Source organism: Drosophila hydei, unplaced genomic scaffold (genome assembly GCF_003285905.1).
Source record: "Drosophila hydei strain 15085-1641.00,03,60 unplaced genomic scaffold, DhydRS2 tig00008122-arrow-pilon, whole genome shotgun sequence".
NCBI classification, from domain to species: domain Eukaryota; kingdom Metazoa; phylum Arthropoda; class Insecta; order Diptera; family Drosophilidae; genus Drosophila; species Drosophila hydei.
In genome coordinates, this window is record NW_022045833.1 from 3,694,314 (window position 1) to 3,714,801 (window position 20,488).

The window sequence follows — 20,488 nt, forward strand, 5'->3', positions numbered from 1 at the left end:
ATGTAAAAAGTGGAGTTTTCAGCAAAAATTATTGCATAAGTTTAGGCTGCAAATTAATTCATTGAACATACTTTAATTAATTAAGCTTGGCATGCTTTTGGGCTGCATGTCGAAATAATCGGTATATTAATTTGTGTAGCATACTTTCGTTGTATACCTGCAAGGTCAAACAGCAAAAATTAAATCACGCAGTTGCTAGCTAAGCATTTCTGTGCGCCTGGTAGTTCAGTCGACTTTACTCAGAATATGCTCACTCCACCACCCACACCCACACACAGAAAAAAGTTTGATTTTTAGATTTGATTATTTTATTTATAATATATATCACATTAAATTTTACATTAACCAAGATACAAAATATATGCGACTTGTCATTGTTATCGTTATCATTTGTCATTTTTACAATCGTTTTCATTACATATTATAACTAAATGTTAAAGAATAGGTATCTTGACATTTCGTTCGAATTTAGGATTTTCCGTGCGGCATGCTTGGCATGTCGACGCTTTTACACAATTTGTCATAAGTTTACAATCGGTTTTACATAGTTAAAAGGTTTATTACATAGTATAAGTATTATTCTTTCACATTGCAGGCAATTGAACATTTCGTTTGAACTGTATTTAAATATAAGACTGTCGCATCGGCATGCTTGGCATATCCCAGGACATGGAGGGCTTCGGGGTAGATCGGATTGACCAGTTATACATACATATCTAGTTAAACATTAAACGTAGAGTTACAATTAAGGACTATAACTAATAACTTGTTTTTCTAAACTAATTGCATCAGAGTCAGTCAAAGAAGTTGGAACCTAAAACCTAAACTACTTTGCCAGATGCGCCCAATTGAAGGCGACCTTAATGTCAGGCTTAGAGCTAGTTTGTTGTTGGCTCGTCTCCTGATTGTTGTGGCTGCTGCTGCTGCTGCTGTGATTGTTCTGTTGCTGCTGTTGCTGCAGCTCCTGTTGTTGATGTTGTTGTTATTGCTGCTGTTGCTGTTGCTGCTGCTGCAGCTGCTGCTGCTGCCGCGGCTGTTGTGCTAGCTACCGCACCATCCAGCGCATTAAGCGTATTACTGCTGGCGGCCTTCTGATTGGGAAAGAGCACGGAATATGCCGGCGGCGGATCCAGCTCCTCGTAGTTGGGTGGCGAGGTGACACTGGTTGGATCCATGCCAGCTGCATTGGCTGCGGCCAGCGCTGCCTCGCGCTCATTGTTGACAGCGTGCTGCGATGCGGAAGCTGTAAGTGTACGTATGGATTGAATGTGAGAGCTCAAGCGACAACAGGAAACTGTTGAGAGATGACGGCCACAAAGGACGCAGGCAGAAGGCAGAAGGCAGTTAATGGCGAGTTGCGAAAGTTAGACATAGACATAGACATAGATACAGAGATACAAAGATACATAGATACAGAGATACGGGTAAAAGTTGAATGGCATGCGCAATGTACGAAGAATACGAAACAAAACACGAACAAGAAAACTCACATAAATATAGATGTCTATGTCTTACTTTAACTACAAAAGTGTGCAATTGAACGTACCCCAGAGGCCGCAGATGAGCAGCGCGCCGCCGCAGAGTAGCATGCCGAGCATTAGGTAGCCCCACGGCCCGTACTTCGATAGATCCGAGTGGAGTCCGCCGCGGGTGGAGTTGCGACGAGTGAAGCCGCTGCCAGCACCGCTGCCATTTACATTGCCGTTATCCACTGTGGCATTATCCTGTGCCTTGGCATCCAGCTCAGGCGAGAACTGAGTGCCAATGGCATTGGGTGAACCTTGATCCGGCTTCTTCATGTCTTTGGTGTGCACTTTACGTAGCTGCGTCGTCGAATTGTTATTGACCACAGCTGAAGCTGCTGCTGCTGCTGCGGCTGCTTCCGATTCGCCGGCGCTGCCATTGCGCTGTGGTATATCCTCCGGCGCTGTGGGCGCATCGTAAGCAAACAGATTGCGAAACACCTCCAAGGCGAACTGCTCAAACAGATCGGATTCCAGCGCAGAGGGTAGCGTGCCAGCACCCGGACGACGCTGCTTATAGCACAGCTCGTAGTCCTCGTCGCTGTCATACTCATTGCTGTAGGGACAATGGCGTATGCCATCGCACGCCAGCTCCTTGGAGATGCATAGAATGGGTTCGTCCCTGTTCGAATAGAACAAAGAGAAATCTATTAAATTTAATATTTCTTTAAGTCATTTCTCCTGACTTACCCAATCTTCAGGCACTGATGCTTGCTCTCATCCTTGCACTGCTCACCTTTGCCAAGCACCGTGACCATTAGCTTGGACTTGAGCGCATGCATTCCATGCTCCCACACAATACGCACGCGGCCATGAAACAGACGTACCGGATCCTCCATTTCGGAGGCGGTATCTTCCAGCTGGCAGGGATCCACGCGCCACTGAGCCGTATGCGGATCCAAAGAGCTGAACTGCAAAGGCAAACATCAAATCAATTAAAATTAGAGAACTGCTCCAATATTTGCTCGCGCATGCGCAAACAATTTACGCGACTCGCATAACAAATGCAAATGGAAGAAACACAAAAAATTGGGTCTAAAAACTTCGTATAATAAAAATCACTCAAATCTTTTCACGCCCACAAACGCAAGCACAAACACAAAAACAATCACAAAGGCAAACGCAAAAAAACGACGTGATATAAATTATTTAGTTAAACAAAGATGTAAACGTGCACAATAAACAGTCAACTGCGAATACATTTTGAATATTCGGCATGAGAAACAGCAATAATAATTGCAAATTAAATATTTACGTTCAGAAGCATTTATATATTTATTTTATATATTTATATTTTTTATTTATATTTATATACCTCGCGCAAAAAGCAATTTTAGGTAGCACATGCGAAACTCTAAACTCATATATTATATATGCATTTATGGACACATTCACCTCTATATATAACTAATATGCAAAGCTGAGAGCAGAAAGCTCACAAGTCGTAGATTCTATATAATTTATGATTATATCGTCTGTTAAGCATCTCAAATATTTATTCAAATTTGCTAGTTGCTATTCTTAAACTAAATATAGTTGCAGCTAAATAAATATTGATTGAATTAAGTAAGCCAGAGCGACGACATCATATGATAATCGCTCTTAAAAAAATAAATTAAATTCTTTACCTTTTTTTGTGTTTCTTTGTAGATATAACAAAAATCTGCTATAAAAGCCTTTAACATTCAAAATTCAATATTTATTTAACTCTTATATAAATCTTACTCAGCAGCAGCTTGCTAGTCATAAGTTACTCAGAGCTTTTAGACCAACAATTTTCAAGAGATTCCACTCGCTCACCAAGTATACGTCTATCTGTCCATCTGCCTGTTTAAGCCTCCAATTCCATAAACTTAATTCCAAAATCAACACTCTTAAACTTCGTTTGACTCTAACTTGCATCTTTTTTGCCTGATTTGAAACACTATACCTTTTCTGACTTGAATGACGACATTCGATTGGCATTCAAAATGAGCAGTGCTGAAATGAATATATCTCTTCCTTATTATATCTCACACTACTTTCATTTCTGATCCAAAATCTTTATCATTTTTTATTTATCATATTTTAGAATGACTTGCCAAACAATTTTAACTCGCATTCAAAAACATTTAATAAGCTTGCAACCTTTGGCTACCAATTCTTCGATACAACACTCATTAGCTTTACAGTGAAATTAGTCGAGTCGAACTCAAATATTTGAGCTTAAGCAGTACAGAATAATATACAAAGCAAAGCTATCAGGATTTACTATACATATATAGTATATATATTATATACATATATTCATAAATGTGTACCCTCATTTAGATAATATCTGAAGACTTTTGCTAGCAAATCAAGGTTTTCTTTCTTTTGGCTAACGCAATTAGAGTTAGTTTGGCAAAATCTGCACCTAGCATCAAAGTGAAAACCATTTAGACTTTGACTTTGACTTGAATGAATGAGTGAATGAGCGAATGAATGGGTGGGTGTGTGCGTGTGTCTGAGTACTCTTGACTGCGCATGCGTGACCACAAAAACAAAATGTGTGAGATTTTGTGTGTTTGGCTTTTTAGCATTGAACTCGCCTCAAAATGACAAAAATAAAGACCAAGCTGTGAGCTATTGTGACTTTAGTGCTTTGATTCTAATTTATGCTCTGCCTATGACTCGGCTCGGAAGGTTAACAAAACTTGATTTGATTGTATGAGTGTGTGTGCTTGTGTGTGTATGTGAACATCGAGTACTTCTAGTATTGTGGCTAATTGTATTGTGGCTTTGTAAGGGGCGGGCATTCTGACCTATTTTGCGGTTTTCACAAGACATTTTGACATTTCAAATTGTGCTCAATTACAGTTAATTTCGTTGTCAATTTAACAAATATACTAGAGTTGAGTTAGCCAATAAGCAAGTGCAACTAATGCGACACTGAAATAGATAAATTATGGATAACTCTTTGTCGAGCAGTCGAGCTATGGCGACAGGCGAGAGCGAAGGGAAGTGGGTGGAGAGGGGCTTGTTGGGAGGCAGCTGCCAGCAGCCAGCAGCCAGCAGGCAGCAGGCAGCAAGCAGTCGCTGGCTTCTGTACTCAGTTAACGAGACATATATTCCAAGCGCGTGCGATTTGCATAAGCGCGCCCGTTTTTGGCATTTGCTGTGAGTTCTAAAAAGTTTTTGTGTATTTGAAACACGTTTGTCTCATTTGGCCAGGAAAAACGAAACGAAACGAAACGAGACGCAACGCAACCAGCACAAATAGACAACACTTTCAGTTGCGGCTATGACGTTGCGTTGCCATAAATACTACTGCGACAGACAGACAGACAGACAGACAGACAGACGGACGGACAGACGGACAGACGGTCCTACAGACAGACGAACGGACGGATAATCAGAGAGTCGACTGTATGGCTGACAGGCAGCTTGACAGCAATGAAACGTGGACAGTCTTTAAGCCATGAAATTGTGCTGCGCATGTGAGGATATCAACGTTTCAGTTGCGGGTGCGGTTGCCAGTATCTCTACCTTTGTATCTGAATCTATAGCAGTAGCTGTAGCTGTATCTATATCTGTAGCTGTAGCTGCACAGGTAGTTATATATATATATGCATATATACTTGTATCTACATCTGTTCAACTGTATAAATGATTTCTTTGTCTGGCTTGCCTGCATATGCAAATGTTGTTATTGTTATTGCTGTTCTCTGTTTGCGCATTGCGAATATGTCACACAATTTGCAGCTTTTGTTCTTAATGAGAAAATCGAGTCGCACACGAAAACCATATCGCATAACACAATATCAATTGGCAATCATTAGATGCACTTATCAAATAGCTACTGATGCAGCACTTAGTCAACAGCTAACTGGTTTCATTAAATTAATTAATTGTTGACTATTTGATTGTGCATGGCTTAATGTGAGCTGCGCTATTGGCGCTCTGCCGCAGCCCTTCTGCACCGTTTTAGGCATAACAATGATTAGCACAAGCTATTAACGTTAGTTATTTATTAAACAAGAGCAAATTAACTTCGAATATGATCATTAACTGACTCTAGTAATTATATAATTGGGCATTTTGAGGTAGAAAATCTATTAATTTATTACACTAATTATTGCTTGTCTGCGAACTTCATTATATAATTTTGTGGGAAGAATTTCTTTTATGAAAGTTGATTTCCAATAACTGCTTTGTTTCTTATGTCACTCATATGTAGATTAACCTTGGAGACATCTAGTCCCTTACTTAATGTTATTTCTAGTTCATTGAAAAACATGAAGTTTTGAAATTATAACATGAATAACTTGATTTTAGTATTTTATTATTATTAAGAGAATAACTTGATGTTTATACTTTATTGTATTTGCTAATTTTTCTTGATCAATCATTCTATAGAAGTTTGTTTTATGTTTTATATTTATAAGGCTACGCTTTTGTAAGATTTATCTATACAGCGTCATCTATTTTACCCTTTAATTCATCTTGATTCTTTATTCTTCTTTATTCTTAGTTATTTTAATTCTCTTTTATATTCAATATCTATATCTATATATCGTATCTTATTATTTACTAATAGAGCGCCATCTAGCGGATAAAAGCTTATTTGAGCTTGCATTGTAGTTTTTTGGGCACCTGTTCTAATACCTACAGTTGACTATTTTATCTATACGAACTTCTAGCATGCATACACAATCACTCAACAAACCTAATTTTGTAATATCATAGATAACATTCAATTTTATACATCTATCATCTGCTCGCATCTACATTATCGCCATCTATTGTCTAATTTCCAACATGATTAGCTTGCATTTAGAGCGCACATTCACTCAGATACACAGACTTCAATCTTTTGTACTTACAATATTCAATGGACAGGTGCGTCCCACCACAACAGCCGATGAGGTAGAAGTTGCTGCTGCAGTCGCATTTAGCATGCCAGCAGGCAGCAGCTGCGGCTGTTTGTTTGCGCTGACTAAAGCGGGCATAATGTTGGAACTAGCTGCAGCAGAGGGATTGTTGCTGCCATTGTCTGTGCGTTGCGTGTGTCGCAGTTTGGGCAAAATAAGACGCACAATAAAACCATAGCTGGGCGGGGCACTCAGTATGCGAGAGCAGGACTTGTGTTGGGCGCCATAGCTGCCCGGTTTCAGTTCAATAATGAGACTAGATTCTTTGCCATCGCTCTCGATGAAATGCTCATGCTGAACGCTGCATAGCGGCTTAAAGGTGGGATGCGACAGATCACCTGTAGAAAGAGAGAACAGAGGTAAAAGTTGGTCAAGTCAAGCACAAATTTACAAAGGGCTGCTAATTTGCAGCGTACATATTGATCAGTTATACTCATATATGTATATATGTATATGAATGTATGTAGAGCACATTGTCGACATGCCCCAAGCCATGTCTCTGTCTGAAGATGAGAAATGTAATCAAACTAAAAATAGCTGGCGCTACTTTGTATCACATGTGTACAGACATATATATAGGCACATATATAGCATCCATAACTGAAATTCAATTAATTTGATATAGTTTATAATTGAATAACATGCATCTAGTCTACCTATAAAGGCAGCAGCAGCAATAACAGCAGCGGCAGCTCGTCAAGAGTTGCGGCTCAATTATTTTGCACTCGCACTCGAACTTTGCGCGCCTGAGGTTAAAGATACAAGATACAAGCGCGCGCACACACATACACACGCATACATAGCTAAATTAATAAGACACGAGTACGAGTTGTTATTATTGTTTGTTAATAATGAAATATGGGTTTACAATGTGCCGCCAGTTGCTGTCGTTTCGGTTTTGCTATAGGAAAACTACTTTTGCATTATATTCTGGGTCACTGACTCACACACACGCTCACACACCCACACACACACATAATATGTTGCTACATTTTATGGCAGCTACAGCACCCGCCTCTCGCCCACTGCCTTGGCCATTTCTTATGCAATTGTCGACGCATTTGGGCTATTAAAAGTTTATGCGCAAAATCAATTTGCATTTGCTTTTTGCAGCCACTGTAGCATACAGTCACACACACTCACGCATAGTTTATTGTGAACTTGACATTAATAGCCAAGTGGCTGGACACGTGCTGCACTTTAATAAATTATTCGAATGCTCAGGGCTCAGCTTCAACAACAACCACAACAGAAAAAGTGCACTCGAAATGCATTTATGATTCGTAAATTGTTTTTAGCTCATAAGTTGATTTAATAGTTATAATGTGTTATTCATTTTGTGTATGTTTGCCATATGTTTGCGATTATTTAATTTGAAACCCAACAGATTACAAAATGTAGCTCAATGCTGAGCGCTTGAGGCAACAACAATTACTTTGGAGCTCAATTGTTAATCAAGAATAAAATTTAAAACCAATTTCAATTTTATATTTTAACAAATACCACGAAACGCCTTATTTTAGTTATTGAACAGAAACTTGAAAACAGATTTTCTATTCATAAGTTTTAAGCTCAAATTTCTATGAAATCTCTCAGCTTTCAATTTTAAGAAGACTTAAGAGCATTTGCCAGCTTTAAGTTCTATTTAAAGTAATTTGCTATATTTTGAACTAAGAAATCATTTCTGAAAGTACCATAAATTTGAAATGAAATTAAGTTTATAGTGCTAAAGCTCTTGACAGAAATTTGGTTGGCTAAGCACTCCATTTCATAAAAGTAACTTAAAACTTATTCATGTGCAAGCTGTTGATTTGTACAACTGAAGTCAATTAAACCTTTCGTAATTTTGATTAACTTTGCTGGAACGTTTTCAAGTTCACTTACTAAACACAAAATGAAGCCTCTAATACTTCTCCTTACCTTGAGTACATTTAAAATTCAAAAATATAAAAGTGTAAAAAGCTTATGTGATAAATCTACTCTATCCATTAACTAAATTCCCCATATTAGTATCACGTTAAAACATTGCTTTCAGTCCAAATCAGCAGCATCATACCAAAAAAAAATGTATTTGCTTCCATGAGAAACTGCTCTAATCCATCAACAAGAAAGTAAAATATGAGATAAACAAATGCATTTGCTTTACATTTTGCTAGTAAACTAGTTCCTCTGACACTTTACTGACGGCATGGACTGATAAATTGAGCCATAACTTATAATTTCAGCCCATTAGCACCGCAAAACAATGAGGTTTACTACAATTTTTGTATTTTTTGTTACCTATTTATTTTTGTTGTTGTCTTTGCTGTATTGAGTCTGTCGACTGAGAGCATTGGCTATAAAAGTCGGGGCTTATGCCACTGAACTCTAGCTTTAGTTACAGCTTTAGCTAATTGGGTTAAAAGCACACACACAGACACACATATACACGTATAGAAACGTATAACAAGTTAAATGAGTGTTGTGCTTGACTGCAGCAACAGACGAGAAACGCATTTGGCTTGATCCGGACTGTTGGTTCAATGGGGTTTTGTTGGAGGTTAGAAGTGGCCAGCCAACCAAAGCAAAGAAAGGGCTAAAATTTCACTGGATTTTGATCTTTTTTTTTTGGGCTGGGGGGGGGCTCATAAATGTGCCGTTAATAATTTGTCTCAATTTCTAGAGCAGAACATGAACTGAGTTGCCCGAAATTTCTCCCTTTTGAATAGAAAGCTGAAAATTGCCAAAATGTAGAGCAAAAGAATCGAGTGGAAACATCGAGTGGAAAACACATTTTAAATTGTATTTAAAATAAGTTTTAAATATTTTTTGTTTATTTTTTTAGTTGGCAGTTTAAAGTTGATTACAGAATCGCGTTTACAATGGCTGAAACACATTTGAAAATTGCGTGAGTGTGCGGCGAGTATAATTGAGAAGCTGTATGAGTATGTGAATGTGTGTGTGAGTAGTTGCGTGTATGTGTTCAAGTGTGCGTGTGCCGTGTGTGGCGGTCACTTGAATAGGGCTGAACTTAACTGAAGGGCAGTCAATGTTGATCTACAGGTGCCTACTAAAATGGGTGCACACAGCACACGCACGCAACACACACACGCACACAGATGAGCACACACACATAGCTGTAGCCTTGCAGTTGTTGTTGTTTGTTTTGGGGCTTTGTTTGGGTCTTGTTTGGGCCAGCAGTTCGCTCATGTGTTAAGCGCAGCACTTGGCTTGTAAATTGTCAAGCATCGGTTTGGAGTGCCACGCCTGCTGGTGCTGCTGCTGTTGATGCTGGCTGTGGCTCTGGCTATAACATAAAAAATTCTGTGGCAAGTTGCATATTGCATGCAGAGAGCATCATAATTACGCACAGTTGCATACAGTTGCACACAAAAAGCTACGCATTGCCGTTGAGTGTGCTGCCAAAGCACTCGAAATAAAAAAGTTGTTGTTGTTTTTGTTTAAAACAAATTACACAGCAGTATACTGTGGAAGAGGCAGAGCGAAAGGGAGTAAGAGTGAGAGTGAGAGTGAGTGAAAGAAGAAGAGACTAGTAAACACTTGACGCATAAAAAGCTACAAAATATAGAAGAAGAAAAAAACGTTTGAGTGTAGTTTTAATTTTTTTTCTATTTTTTTGTTTTTTTTTTTTTGCCAGCTGAAAATTGGGTCAACTATCAAAGTCAGAGCAGCAAGGGTTAAGTGCCAGCCCACCACACACACAGACGCACACACATTTTTAGAGAAAAGAATGAGTGGACAATGCTACAATTCCTGTTGGCCAATTTCGCTTATAGGTCAAGCGTGTGTTGTTGCTGCTGCTGTCCGTTTCTCTGTTTGTTTGTGCAGCAGCAACAAACTAAATAAAATAAATTGTACTATAAACAAGACAACAACAAGACAATAAAAGCAACAACAACAAAATACTAAGAACTTGACATGCATGCAGCTTTAACTGTTTCTTGCTGCTGCTGCTGTGGCTGCTGGTTGCTGGTTGCTGGCTTGGCATTGCGTGCAGCAGCAACAATTTTATTGCAGGCAGCCTAACGGCAACTGTTGCTGCCACACAGTTTGCCAACAGCAGCGTGACCGAGCATTGCCCGTTCTTGCTCGAGCCGGTTCAACATGGCTCCACATACACACGCACACTCACAAAGATATGCTTGCAGTCGACTGCGAATCGCCTGCTGCCTTCTAACGGTCGCATACATAAATCAAGGCGGCCATTTTAGCAATTAGCAAAAAATTACCAACAACGTAAGTGCTTGTAGTAGTGTATGTGTGTGTGTCTCTGAGCTGTTGGCCAAAATAGTTTGCGCCAATTTAGATAAAGCGTCAAGTAAGTGGGCGTTGGGCGTGGGCTAGCAACAGCAACAGCTACGACAAACTATGAAAAAATCACGCAAAACAGAAAAACAAGAGCAACATCTTCAAGTGTCGCCATTTTGAGTGTGAGAGCGCGTGAGAGAGTGTGTATAAGAGCGCGGACCGTCAGCTCAGATAACGGTCAATTTGCATTTTAATTGAGCGCTTGTTTGACGCTCGCACACATCTAAAGCCTATCTCTGTTTTTGCTCTCTCTCACTCTCTCTCTCTTTCCCCTTCTCTTCTTTTTTCGACTGTACAGCTTTTATTTGCATTTTAACTGCCAACGGGTTAAACGGGTGGGTGTGTTGCACCTAATTGAACTCTTATGACATCAACAGATCAAAAGCTTAGCACAAGCCTGCAAGAGTGTGAGTGTGTGTATATGTGAGAGGCAGCTTAACTTCTTGTTGCCAAACGACTAAAAAAATTGAAAAACAAAAACAGTTCTAGCTGATTCGCAGCATACGTACAAGTGTGTGTGTGTGGGACTGTTGATTTGTTCTTTTTTTAAACAAATTGATTCAGTCAGCAACCGGTTAGTCTCTGAATACATGTGTGTACACATATCATATGCATATGGCTATTAAGCAGATCTGGCAGCTTCTTGTTTTTGCAAGGGTTGATTTTATGTTTGCATAGTACAAAGCGTAAGGCGTGCATCGCACACTGCTCTTATCGCACATTTCTCTTCCATCTTCTTCATTTCGTCTGTTCATTCAATTCATTCTTCGCCAGCTGCAATTGGCATATTTCCGAAATGGAACATCAAATTAATGCTTAAAAAGTTCAACGGAACACAGGGTTTTAAAGCTGCGCTTGTTCACAGAAACAGCAACCAGCGTTGCAGTTGCCTGAGGCTGCGAATTGAAGGGAGGGAGGAGGCGAGAGCTTAACGGTAACTGCAAGCTGCTGAACTTCATGGCATCGCTACTTTTGTTCTTTGTCTTAACTGTATTTCAATGACAACGAGGTCGGTCACTCACTCGTTTTCGTTCTCCACTCTACCACTCTCTAAATCTCTCTCGCTCTCTCTCTTTTACTAACTGTAATTAAAACATTACTTCATTCATTTACTTGCATATGTCTGTAGGTAAGATAGTTTTTTTTTAATTTATTTTTGTTTTAAGCCTGTGGCTTCCGCGTGTTAAATAATTATTTTAATGTTATTACGTCTAGGCTGGAATGTGAATCACAGCTGAAACTGCGACGAAAAAGTAGAGTGAAACAGTCACACGAAAACAAAAGTCAGAGTTTGTTCATAGTTCTGTAAGGTCTGTACAATAACTGAAACAACAATAAGAACATTAATAACTCGCTTATCCAAAAAAATAAAAATCGAGATAAAAAATAAATAAATAAGTAATAAAAACAATGTGAATAAGAGAGCGATAGAGAGAGAGGCAAAGACCGGTTTACAGTTCGCGTTCACATATTGTCGCCGCAAAAAAACAAACAGAAAAATAAGCATACATACAAAAAACATATACAAATGACAGTGGTTCGCATCATACACAGTGAATTTTTGTATAAACACAGAAACCCTAGAAACATAATAGTAAAGAATAATAGAATCATTCAGTTTACAAATAAATAATAAGTATATAATACGGGTTCTTTTTTTGCGAAATATGAATGACGAACAGTTTCTTAGGCTTTAAAGTTTAAATAAAATGAAAACCGGGCAGGGGAAGCACGTTATAAAGGAACTCTAAAATGTATTTATATCAAAAATAACATACCAAAGGAAACGGCTGCACTCTGCACATAGGCAGCACTGGCCGTCAGCAGTGTGAGCAGGGCACAGGCACTATAAATTTGCATTATAGCACTGCTGCCAGCTGCTACGCCTACGTCGGCGCCGACGCAGCGTCGACTTTGACGCTGGCGTGCGCAGCTGACGCAAATGTTCGCCGTGGACGCAGTCGCTGCAGCCGCCATTTTTGTCTGCGACATGTCTTAAATTCAGCTAAACTTTTTGTTTGTATTTCTTTGTTATTGTATTTGTTTTAAACGGCTTTTTAAAGCCGCTGATTGTGGTTGGGTGGCTTCACTTTTCTTTGAATTTCGCTCTTTTCGTTTCTCTAGCGCATTACACAAACACATAAACAATTTGACTTTTCACTTAGCAAAGGCCAATTGCATAATATATCATAATACGTTCGACTTGACACACACGCGAATGTATCCAAAAATTAGCGACAATTATTTTATATTTTATGCTCACAATTAATGCACTCGGGCGCCCTTTTTACAGTTGGTTAGACGAACACGAAGTCGAAGACGAAGACGGAGACGGAGACAGAGACGGAGATGGAGACTGGGCCATGCACTGCGCCACCCTCGACTCTCGACTGCGCTTTGTGTGAAGCGCGCTGACGTTAGTGGACTTGTTGCGACGAATGATCGAACCGAACTGAGCGCAGCTTTGAGCAATGCCAGACGACGATGCTTCACAATTGAGTCGACGTTCGACAATGTTGGCACTTTAGCTTGCCCACCGCTAAAAACTAGCTTGTTCGAGAGAGAACACCTAGCCATTGCCTGTCAAAAGCATGTTATATAGCTCGTTTACTTTTTTTGTCATTGCGTATATAAGACTTTAAGTGATAGTTTAATTTTAATATATATAACTTAAATTTTGTTTATTAAGTCGATTTTTTTTGCTGAAAAATAGATTCAAGGCTGGCAGCACTGTTCATAGATCTCCTTTAACATTGTTGTTTAAGCTTGCTCTTAACTTAGTTACTGTCGTCTCTCTTAAATTTATTGCAGCTGCTCGTAAACAACTCACATGTTACAAGAAAACAAAAACAATGGCAAGAGACACCCGAATGTAACGTTACAAATCAAGTAACAAAGCAGACACGCTTAAAGAAGCAAAACAAAAAGTGGAGAAATCGAAATCTTTTGCACACAAAAATAAAGTCCAAGCTAAAGCAGCTCTTCTTCTTCTTCTATCTACCTGATTCACCCACAGCAACAGTCGCTGCTGCGGCTGTTGCTGCGGCCTCTGCTGTTGGTGCTCGTGCTGCTGCTTTGGCAATCACTGCAACAGTTCTGACTCATGGAGCTTACGGCGTCAAACGGATTTTTGCATTTTTTTTTTTTTTTTTTTTTTTTTTTTTTTTTTTTTTTTTTTTTTTTTTACGGTTTGTTCCTTGTTTTTGTTTTCGTTTTCGTTTTTTAATTTTTTTTTTTTGCTGGTTTGGGGCTTTGGTCTTGGGCTCTGTAACCCAATTTTCAAACGAGTTGCAGAAAAAGCTCAGCGAAAAAAAAAAAACGCATGCATGGGAAGCAGAATAAGAAAATTACAGCGAAAGGCGTTGTAAGAAATCGAAAACAATTCAAACAACATATGTCAGTGTGCGTGCGTGTATGTGTGTGTACGTGTGTATAATAGCCGTGAGGGATGAGCAGCAAGGCAATGCAATTGAGACAGATTTTTGTTTTCAAGAGAACTTTAACCGTTATTAAATTACATGAATTCATTTCTGAGCTTTATTTTTGAGTAATTAATCAATGAATTCAATCGCGATCAGTTGTTCGACCTGTAAAGACGTGAATTCGAACAGCCTTCGCTTAAGCTCTACTGCTGCAGAGTTCTAAAAATAGAACTTTGCGGTGCATTCTTCAACGCAACAGCAACAAAAACCGCACACGCAGCGTTTTCTTATCGCTTGCTTCCGCGTAACTCAATTGCTTTAATTGCAATTTACGAAATTTCGTCGCTTGGCGCGAGTGCGCCTGCACTCAAAAGCACAATCCGCGATGACATCTAATGTCAATAACCTCGCTACAGCTGTAAAGGTAAATGCAGAAATGCAAGCCCAGCTTAACGTTGTGATGGCAAATAGGCAAGCCTCCATCATGCCAATAAACTCAAAAATAGATATCGCCTCCGTGCAAGGCATCACTAACAACAAAAACACGAAACGTAAACAGCCAAATTCACCAAAAACCATCAAGAAAAGGCTCATCTTCGACGAACCAAGCACCAGCAATGCAGCATTAATATCAGAAAATCGATTTTCACTGCTCGTAGAAGAAGATGAAGACTACAGCGAATCACCTGTAGCTCCAGAAGCCCCAGTATTGACCGACCAGCAAACTACACCGAAACCTCGTCCGCCCCCCATATGGTGTCCAAACATCAAGTCTGTGGCCCTACTTCAACAGATAATAGATAAAGTAATTGATGCTAAATCATACGTAATTAAGCCAAAGAAGAATAACATAGGTGTATTAACCCAATGCAGTGAGGACTATCGCAGAGTTATAGACCACTTTACTAAGCTGGAATTGGAGTTCCACTGCTACCAGCTTAAGGAGGACAAACCATATAGAGTCGTGTTCAAAGGGCTTCACTCCAGCACTGATACAACACTAATTAAAAAGGAATTGGAAACCAAAGGCCACACAATTACAAATGTGCACAACCCACTGAGCCGTATGGACAAAACACCGCTAAATATATTTTTTGTTGACGTGGCTCAGGCCCCCAACAACAAAGAAATTTTGGACATTCGAGTTGTCTGCAGGCAACGCTGCACAGTGGAACTGCCAAGAAGATACAACGACCTGACACAATGCCATCGCTGTCAAGAATTTGGACACACACAACGCTACTGCCACAAAGCTCCCAGGTGTGTGCGTTGCGCCGGGAAACACGCATCCAAAGACTGCACCCGCGAAAAGGACCAGGCACCAACTTGTGTGCACTGTGAGTTACAGCACCCAGCCAACTATAAGGGCTGCCAAGTATACAAGCGGTTGCGCAAATTGCAATCCCCAGCACAAAAAAGGAGTCCCACACAAACACCGTCTACGGGTCCGAGTACTGCTTCCGAAATTACAAGGCCCCGGAGCATTACCCAAGCCACGAGCTTTGCAACGCCTATTAGTGGTGTTTCTTACGCACAGGCCGCTAGAGGTGGACCGTCAAATAAGAATACCACAAGTGACACTTTGTTCACTGAAATGCTTCAGCAACAACAACGTCAGTTTGACGCAATTAATGCCGAGCTCAAAGCGATGCGAGAAGTACAATCCCAACAAGCAACCATGCTAAACAGTTTAATGGCCATCATAACCAAGCTTGCCTACAAATAATGGCTTTACGTGTGGGTATCTGGAACGCCAATGGCCTGAGAAACAAGACTCAGGAACTGGCTGCGTTTCTCTCACAAGAAAACATAGATATAATGTTAATAACAGAAACTCATGAGTGCCCCACTACACAAATTTTCGGATACGAACACTATCAGGCTCATGGTGAAGGAGCAAACTGCTTTGGTGGATCCTCAATCCTCATACGAGCAACAATACCGCATACACCTTTACTGCCAATTTGCAACGCAACAATGCAGGTCTCAGCCATCACCCTGCCTACGTCTATTGGAGCGATCGAAGTTGCGTCAATTTATCTTCCGCCAAACACTGGTCTGTGTGATCATCACATGGAACAGGTTCTAGGCCAAAGGTTGAATAAGACCCTCATCGGCGGCGACTGGAATGGATGGCACCCATTTTGGGGAAGCAATAGTGCGAATCGTCGCGGAGAAGTCATATTTGAGGCGATTCAAAACTTACAATTCAGCATATTGGCGACTGGAGCCCCCACCCGTTACCCAATTAATGGACACAGGCCCTCGGCAATCGACTTCGCTGTCTACAAAGGCATCTGTGACCGGCAATTGACCATTGAAGAATCCTTGGACCTATCCTCTGACCACCTGCCACTAATAGTCACAATCCACGCGCAGCCACAGCCCTTGCCCATTAGGAAACAACTACTGCCAGCAGGATCAGATTTAGGAGTCTTTAGGCGCGAGCTCCATTACTCTTTGCACATAGAAATGGAACTTAACACTCCTGAAGACGTGGACTACGCAGCAAACAAACTGCAGGAAGAAATAGTCAAAGCTGCGCACCAAGCCGCCCCACCATCTTGCCAAACAAGACAACAGTCTCCGTACAACATCCCCCTCACCTTGGAGGCCCAACACCTACTAATACACAAAAGATGGGCCAGGAGACGCTGGTTAAGATTACGCACGCCTGATGCCAAATCCATGTACAACGAAGCCACGAGGCATCTTAAAGCTGCTCTCGCCCTGCTTCAAAAGAGGTGTATCAGCGATGCGCTGGTACGAGCTGAATCGCCCACTGACGCAGAGTTTCAATTATGGAAATTTACAAGAAAGCTCAAACGGCAGCCAATACGTCGTCATCCCATTCGGAGCATTTCTGGTTCCTGGCACATTGGAGACGAAGCTCAAGCTGAGGCTTTTGCAAACCACCTTCAAGACCAATTCACGCCGGTGATTACCGCAGAGGCCTCAGAAATCGAAGCAACAGAAGACATCGTTCTCTCGCCCCTCCCAGCTGAAGACCAGATAACTGGATGTACAAAAGAAGAGGTTCTTGAACACATCAGAAGAGTGAAGGCAAAAAAATCCCCTGGATATGATCTAATAAACGGCAGAGTCCTTAGAGCACTGCCTGACTCCACCATAGACTACATAACTATGGTGTACAACGCCATGCTCCGCATCCGGCACTTTCCAGCCTGCTGGAAGCGCGCCGTGATTGTGATGATTCCTAAGCCTGGCAAACCCGTGGGAGAAATTGAGTCGTACAGACCAATTAGCCTGTTGCCAGTACTCTCCAAAATATTCGAAAGAATATTTCTGGAACGAGTACTGACACATCTGGGACGCCAGGAGGCCATTCCAAACCATCAGTTTGGCTTCAGGAGACAGCATGGAACACCGGAACAGGTTCACAGAGTTGTGCACCATATCCTTGGAGCCTTTGAAGAAAAGATGTACTGCTCTGCCGTCTTTTTAGACATCAAACAGGCGTTTGATCGAGTTTGGCACCTGGGACTGCTGCAGAAAGTGAGGACCACCCTTCCAGCCCCATTTTTCGCGTTGCTATCCTCATACCTTATTGGAAGAACCTTCCAAGTGTCAAGGGGGCAAGCAGTATCCTTGACTAGACCAATTATGGCTGGAGTACCACAGGGCAGTGTTCTAGGCCCAACACTTTATACTTTATTCACAGGAGATATGCCAACTCCCGAGCCAAATATAGGAAGTACAGATGCAGTACTCATAGCGACCTATGCAGATGACACCGCCATCTTATCACGTCACGTATCTGCGCAAGAAGCTTCAGACTCACTACAAAAATATCTGGACTCTTTCGGACGCTGGGCAAAACGGTGGTGTATCACCATTAATGCACAAAAGTCTGTACATACTACCTTCGCCACTAGAAGAGGAGATTGCCCAAGCGTTGCATTGGGGCCCACTATTCCCAAAGCCTCAAAAGTAAAGTACCTTGGTATCACTCTTGACAGAAGGCTGACTTTTAAAGCGCACATAAGTCAAGTAACCTCAAAATGCAAAAGCAAGCTAAAAACCCTCGACTGGATGCTGAGAGCTTCAAGCAAGTTGTCTTACAGCAGCAAGGCCGCCATCTACAAGGCAATAGTTGTCCCAACCTTCGTATATGGTATCTCTCTATGGGGCTCCTCGGCGAAGACTACAAGGAACAAAATTCAGACCCTGCAGAATAAAGCACTACGCAGATGGACCGGAGCCAGCTGGTTTGTAAGAAACTCAGTCTTACATAGGGATTTAGCAATTCCCACAGTTGCTGAACTCATTGGGCGACACAGTTCAAGATACGCGGACAGACTTGCAGCGCATCCTAACCATCTCGCAAGCAACCTGGCTATAAACAACAATAGGCGAAGACTGAAGAGATTGCATCCTCTAGACAATATTAGAACTAATTAAGATAGTAGCTACAAGTGCAGAATAATTGGCATATCTGCCCTCCCATTAGTTAAGGTTTAGAGCTAAATGCGCTATAGAGTCTAAGACAATAAGCTGCAACAAAATAAAGAAATAAAAAAAAAAAAAAAAAAAAAATCAATGAATTGAAATTGATATCCATAAAAATTTATGGCTACTTTTAGTACCCGAAAGACTCGTTGCCATAAACAGCAAGGGAAATGCCCATTGACTGCTCTCTGCCTAAAATAGACTTTTCAACCAAATAAACACCAATTTGTTGCAGTAAATGTGATAATTTTTACTACGATTTGAGTTACTAATTAAGCTTTAAAAATAGCCAAAGCGACAGAATTGGTAATTGAATTTGAAATTTGTTGAAAAACTAGTTTCAAAAAGAGATTCTCACAAATTTTTCGATCGAAATCAACTAAGAGCTGTAAGAAAAATTATGTTTCTGCGTAAATTTTTAAAAGATATTTATGCTATGTGAATATGTGATTTACAAATATTTATAAGTTTTACATTAATATTTTGAAATTCAAATTACCATTTACAAATCATAGGCAAAAATGTATATACATTTTTACTTGATCTTAATAAAGTTATATTTAATATTTATTATTTTTAAAAATTTCAGATAGAGCTAAGAATCTTAACAATTTTTATCATTTTCAAATCAAGCCAAGTCCTTGATTTATGCATACATTTTTTCCAAACGCCTTTGTTCCAAGTGTGAATTGAATTGTGTTTCGAATATTCAATAAAGGCATAAAAAATAACAATAATTTTTATGAATTTCTTCTCAGTCTCAAAAGCATAAATAACTTGAATTCCATTTCGTTTACATCAGATAAAAAAATTTTTTCAAAAATCCTAAATTTTTGTTTATTCTTCTTATTCATCTATTTATCTATCTATCTATCCATCTATCTATCTATCTATCTATCTATCTATCTATATATCTTTCCCTCTGTCCAGTGCCTTTTGTGTATGAAAATACTTAAGACTTGCCATATTTTTGTTAAATGAGCGCCCAATAAACAAAAGTAAATAATTGACTTGTTAAAACAAATGAAGTCAAGGTTTCAGCCTAAAAAAAACTGGGTTTCAGATTATTGAAAACCTGGTTCTACAGTCAAAATTTAAGCGCGAAGCCTTGAATTGTAAGGCGAAACAGAGATTGATTTATTATAAAGACAATATGTACATATAAAATATTGAAAATTTAATTTAAATATTTTAAATTAATTTTTTTTATATGCTGTATTAATTATTATATACTTTATATATTTTCTTAATATTTTTATATAAATTAAAATATTTAATGTATATATATTTTGTTTGATTGTGTATATTTGTATAAAAAGTATATATTATATATGCATATTTTTTTTCTTTATTATTTTTCAAACTCAATGTGATTGAAAGATATATGAATAGCTGATTGCATAAGGGAGAAGACCTCAACAGCTAAAATTACGCTGTTTACAGTGCACACGCATACAGCTTGTATGTATGTATGTGTGCATGTACATAAGTATGCACACATATGCATCCAGCAGGCCTGTGTGTGCATTTATGTTGTTGTCAACTCGATCCGGCAACGACAACACCAAGCAATAGCCGGTTATGTTCGCTTTTGCTCGTTGCTATAAACAAAAAAAAACAGGCCTCATTTATGCGCTGCATTTTTTGCAGTTGTTGTTTGTTAACCACGTTTTTGGCTATTGCATTTAACTTGAAGTTGTAGTTGTTGTTGTCTAGCCAAACAACTGTTGTTGCCGTGCAGCTAAAAATAAACGGCATAATTATAGACGTTGCCAGCGACTTGTTGCTCTCACGCAGTCAAACAGCACATGCACGCACACACAACCTCACATGCATACGCTCACGCACACACCCATGCATATGAGCATACTCT

At 39.9% G+C, this 20,488-nt stretch overlaps 1 protein-coding gene across 1 annotated transcript; it reads right to left on the bottom strand.

The window, feature by feature from the left end:
• Positions 1-76: 76 nt before the first annotated feature.
• Positions 77-13,186, bottom strand: LOC111597665. Its single transcript, XM_023312488.2, has 6 exons — positions 12,502-13,186; positions 6,368-6,753; positions 2,214-2,434; positions 1,547-2,145; positions 968-1,243; positions 77-102 (listed from the first exon to the last, which is right to left on the bottom strand). The coding sequence occupies exons 1-6, from the start codon at positions 12,713-12,715 to the stop codon at positions 77-79; spliced, it is 1,722 nt and encodes a 573-aa protein (XP_023168256.2). The 5' UTR covers positions 12,716-13,186.
• Between the last annotated feature and the right edge of the window lie 7,302 nt (positions 13,187-20,488).

Excerpts from the sequence above, each read along its gene's own strand:
- LOC111597665 (XM_023312488.2), bottom strand. The coding sequence starts at position 12,715 with ATGTCGCAGACAAAAATGGCGGCTGCAGCGACTGCGTCCACGGCGAAC. Across the intron at positions 2,435-6,367 it reads GCACCTGTCCATTGAATATT|TTCAGCTCTTTGGATCCGCA; the intron begins GTAAGTACAAAA and ends TTGCCTTTGCAG. Across the intron at positions 1,244-1,546 it reads GCTCATCTGCGGCCTCTGGG|CTTCCGCATCGCAGCACGCT; the intron begins GTACGTTCAATT and ends GTACACTTACAG.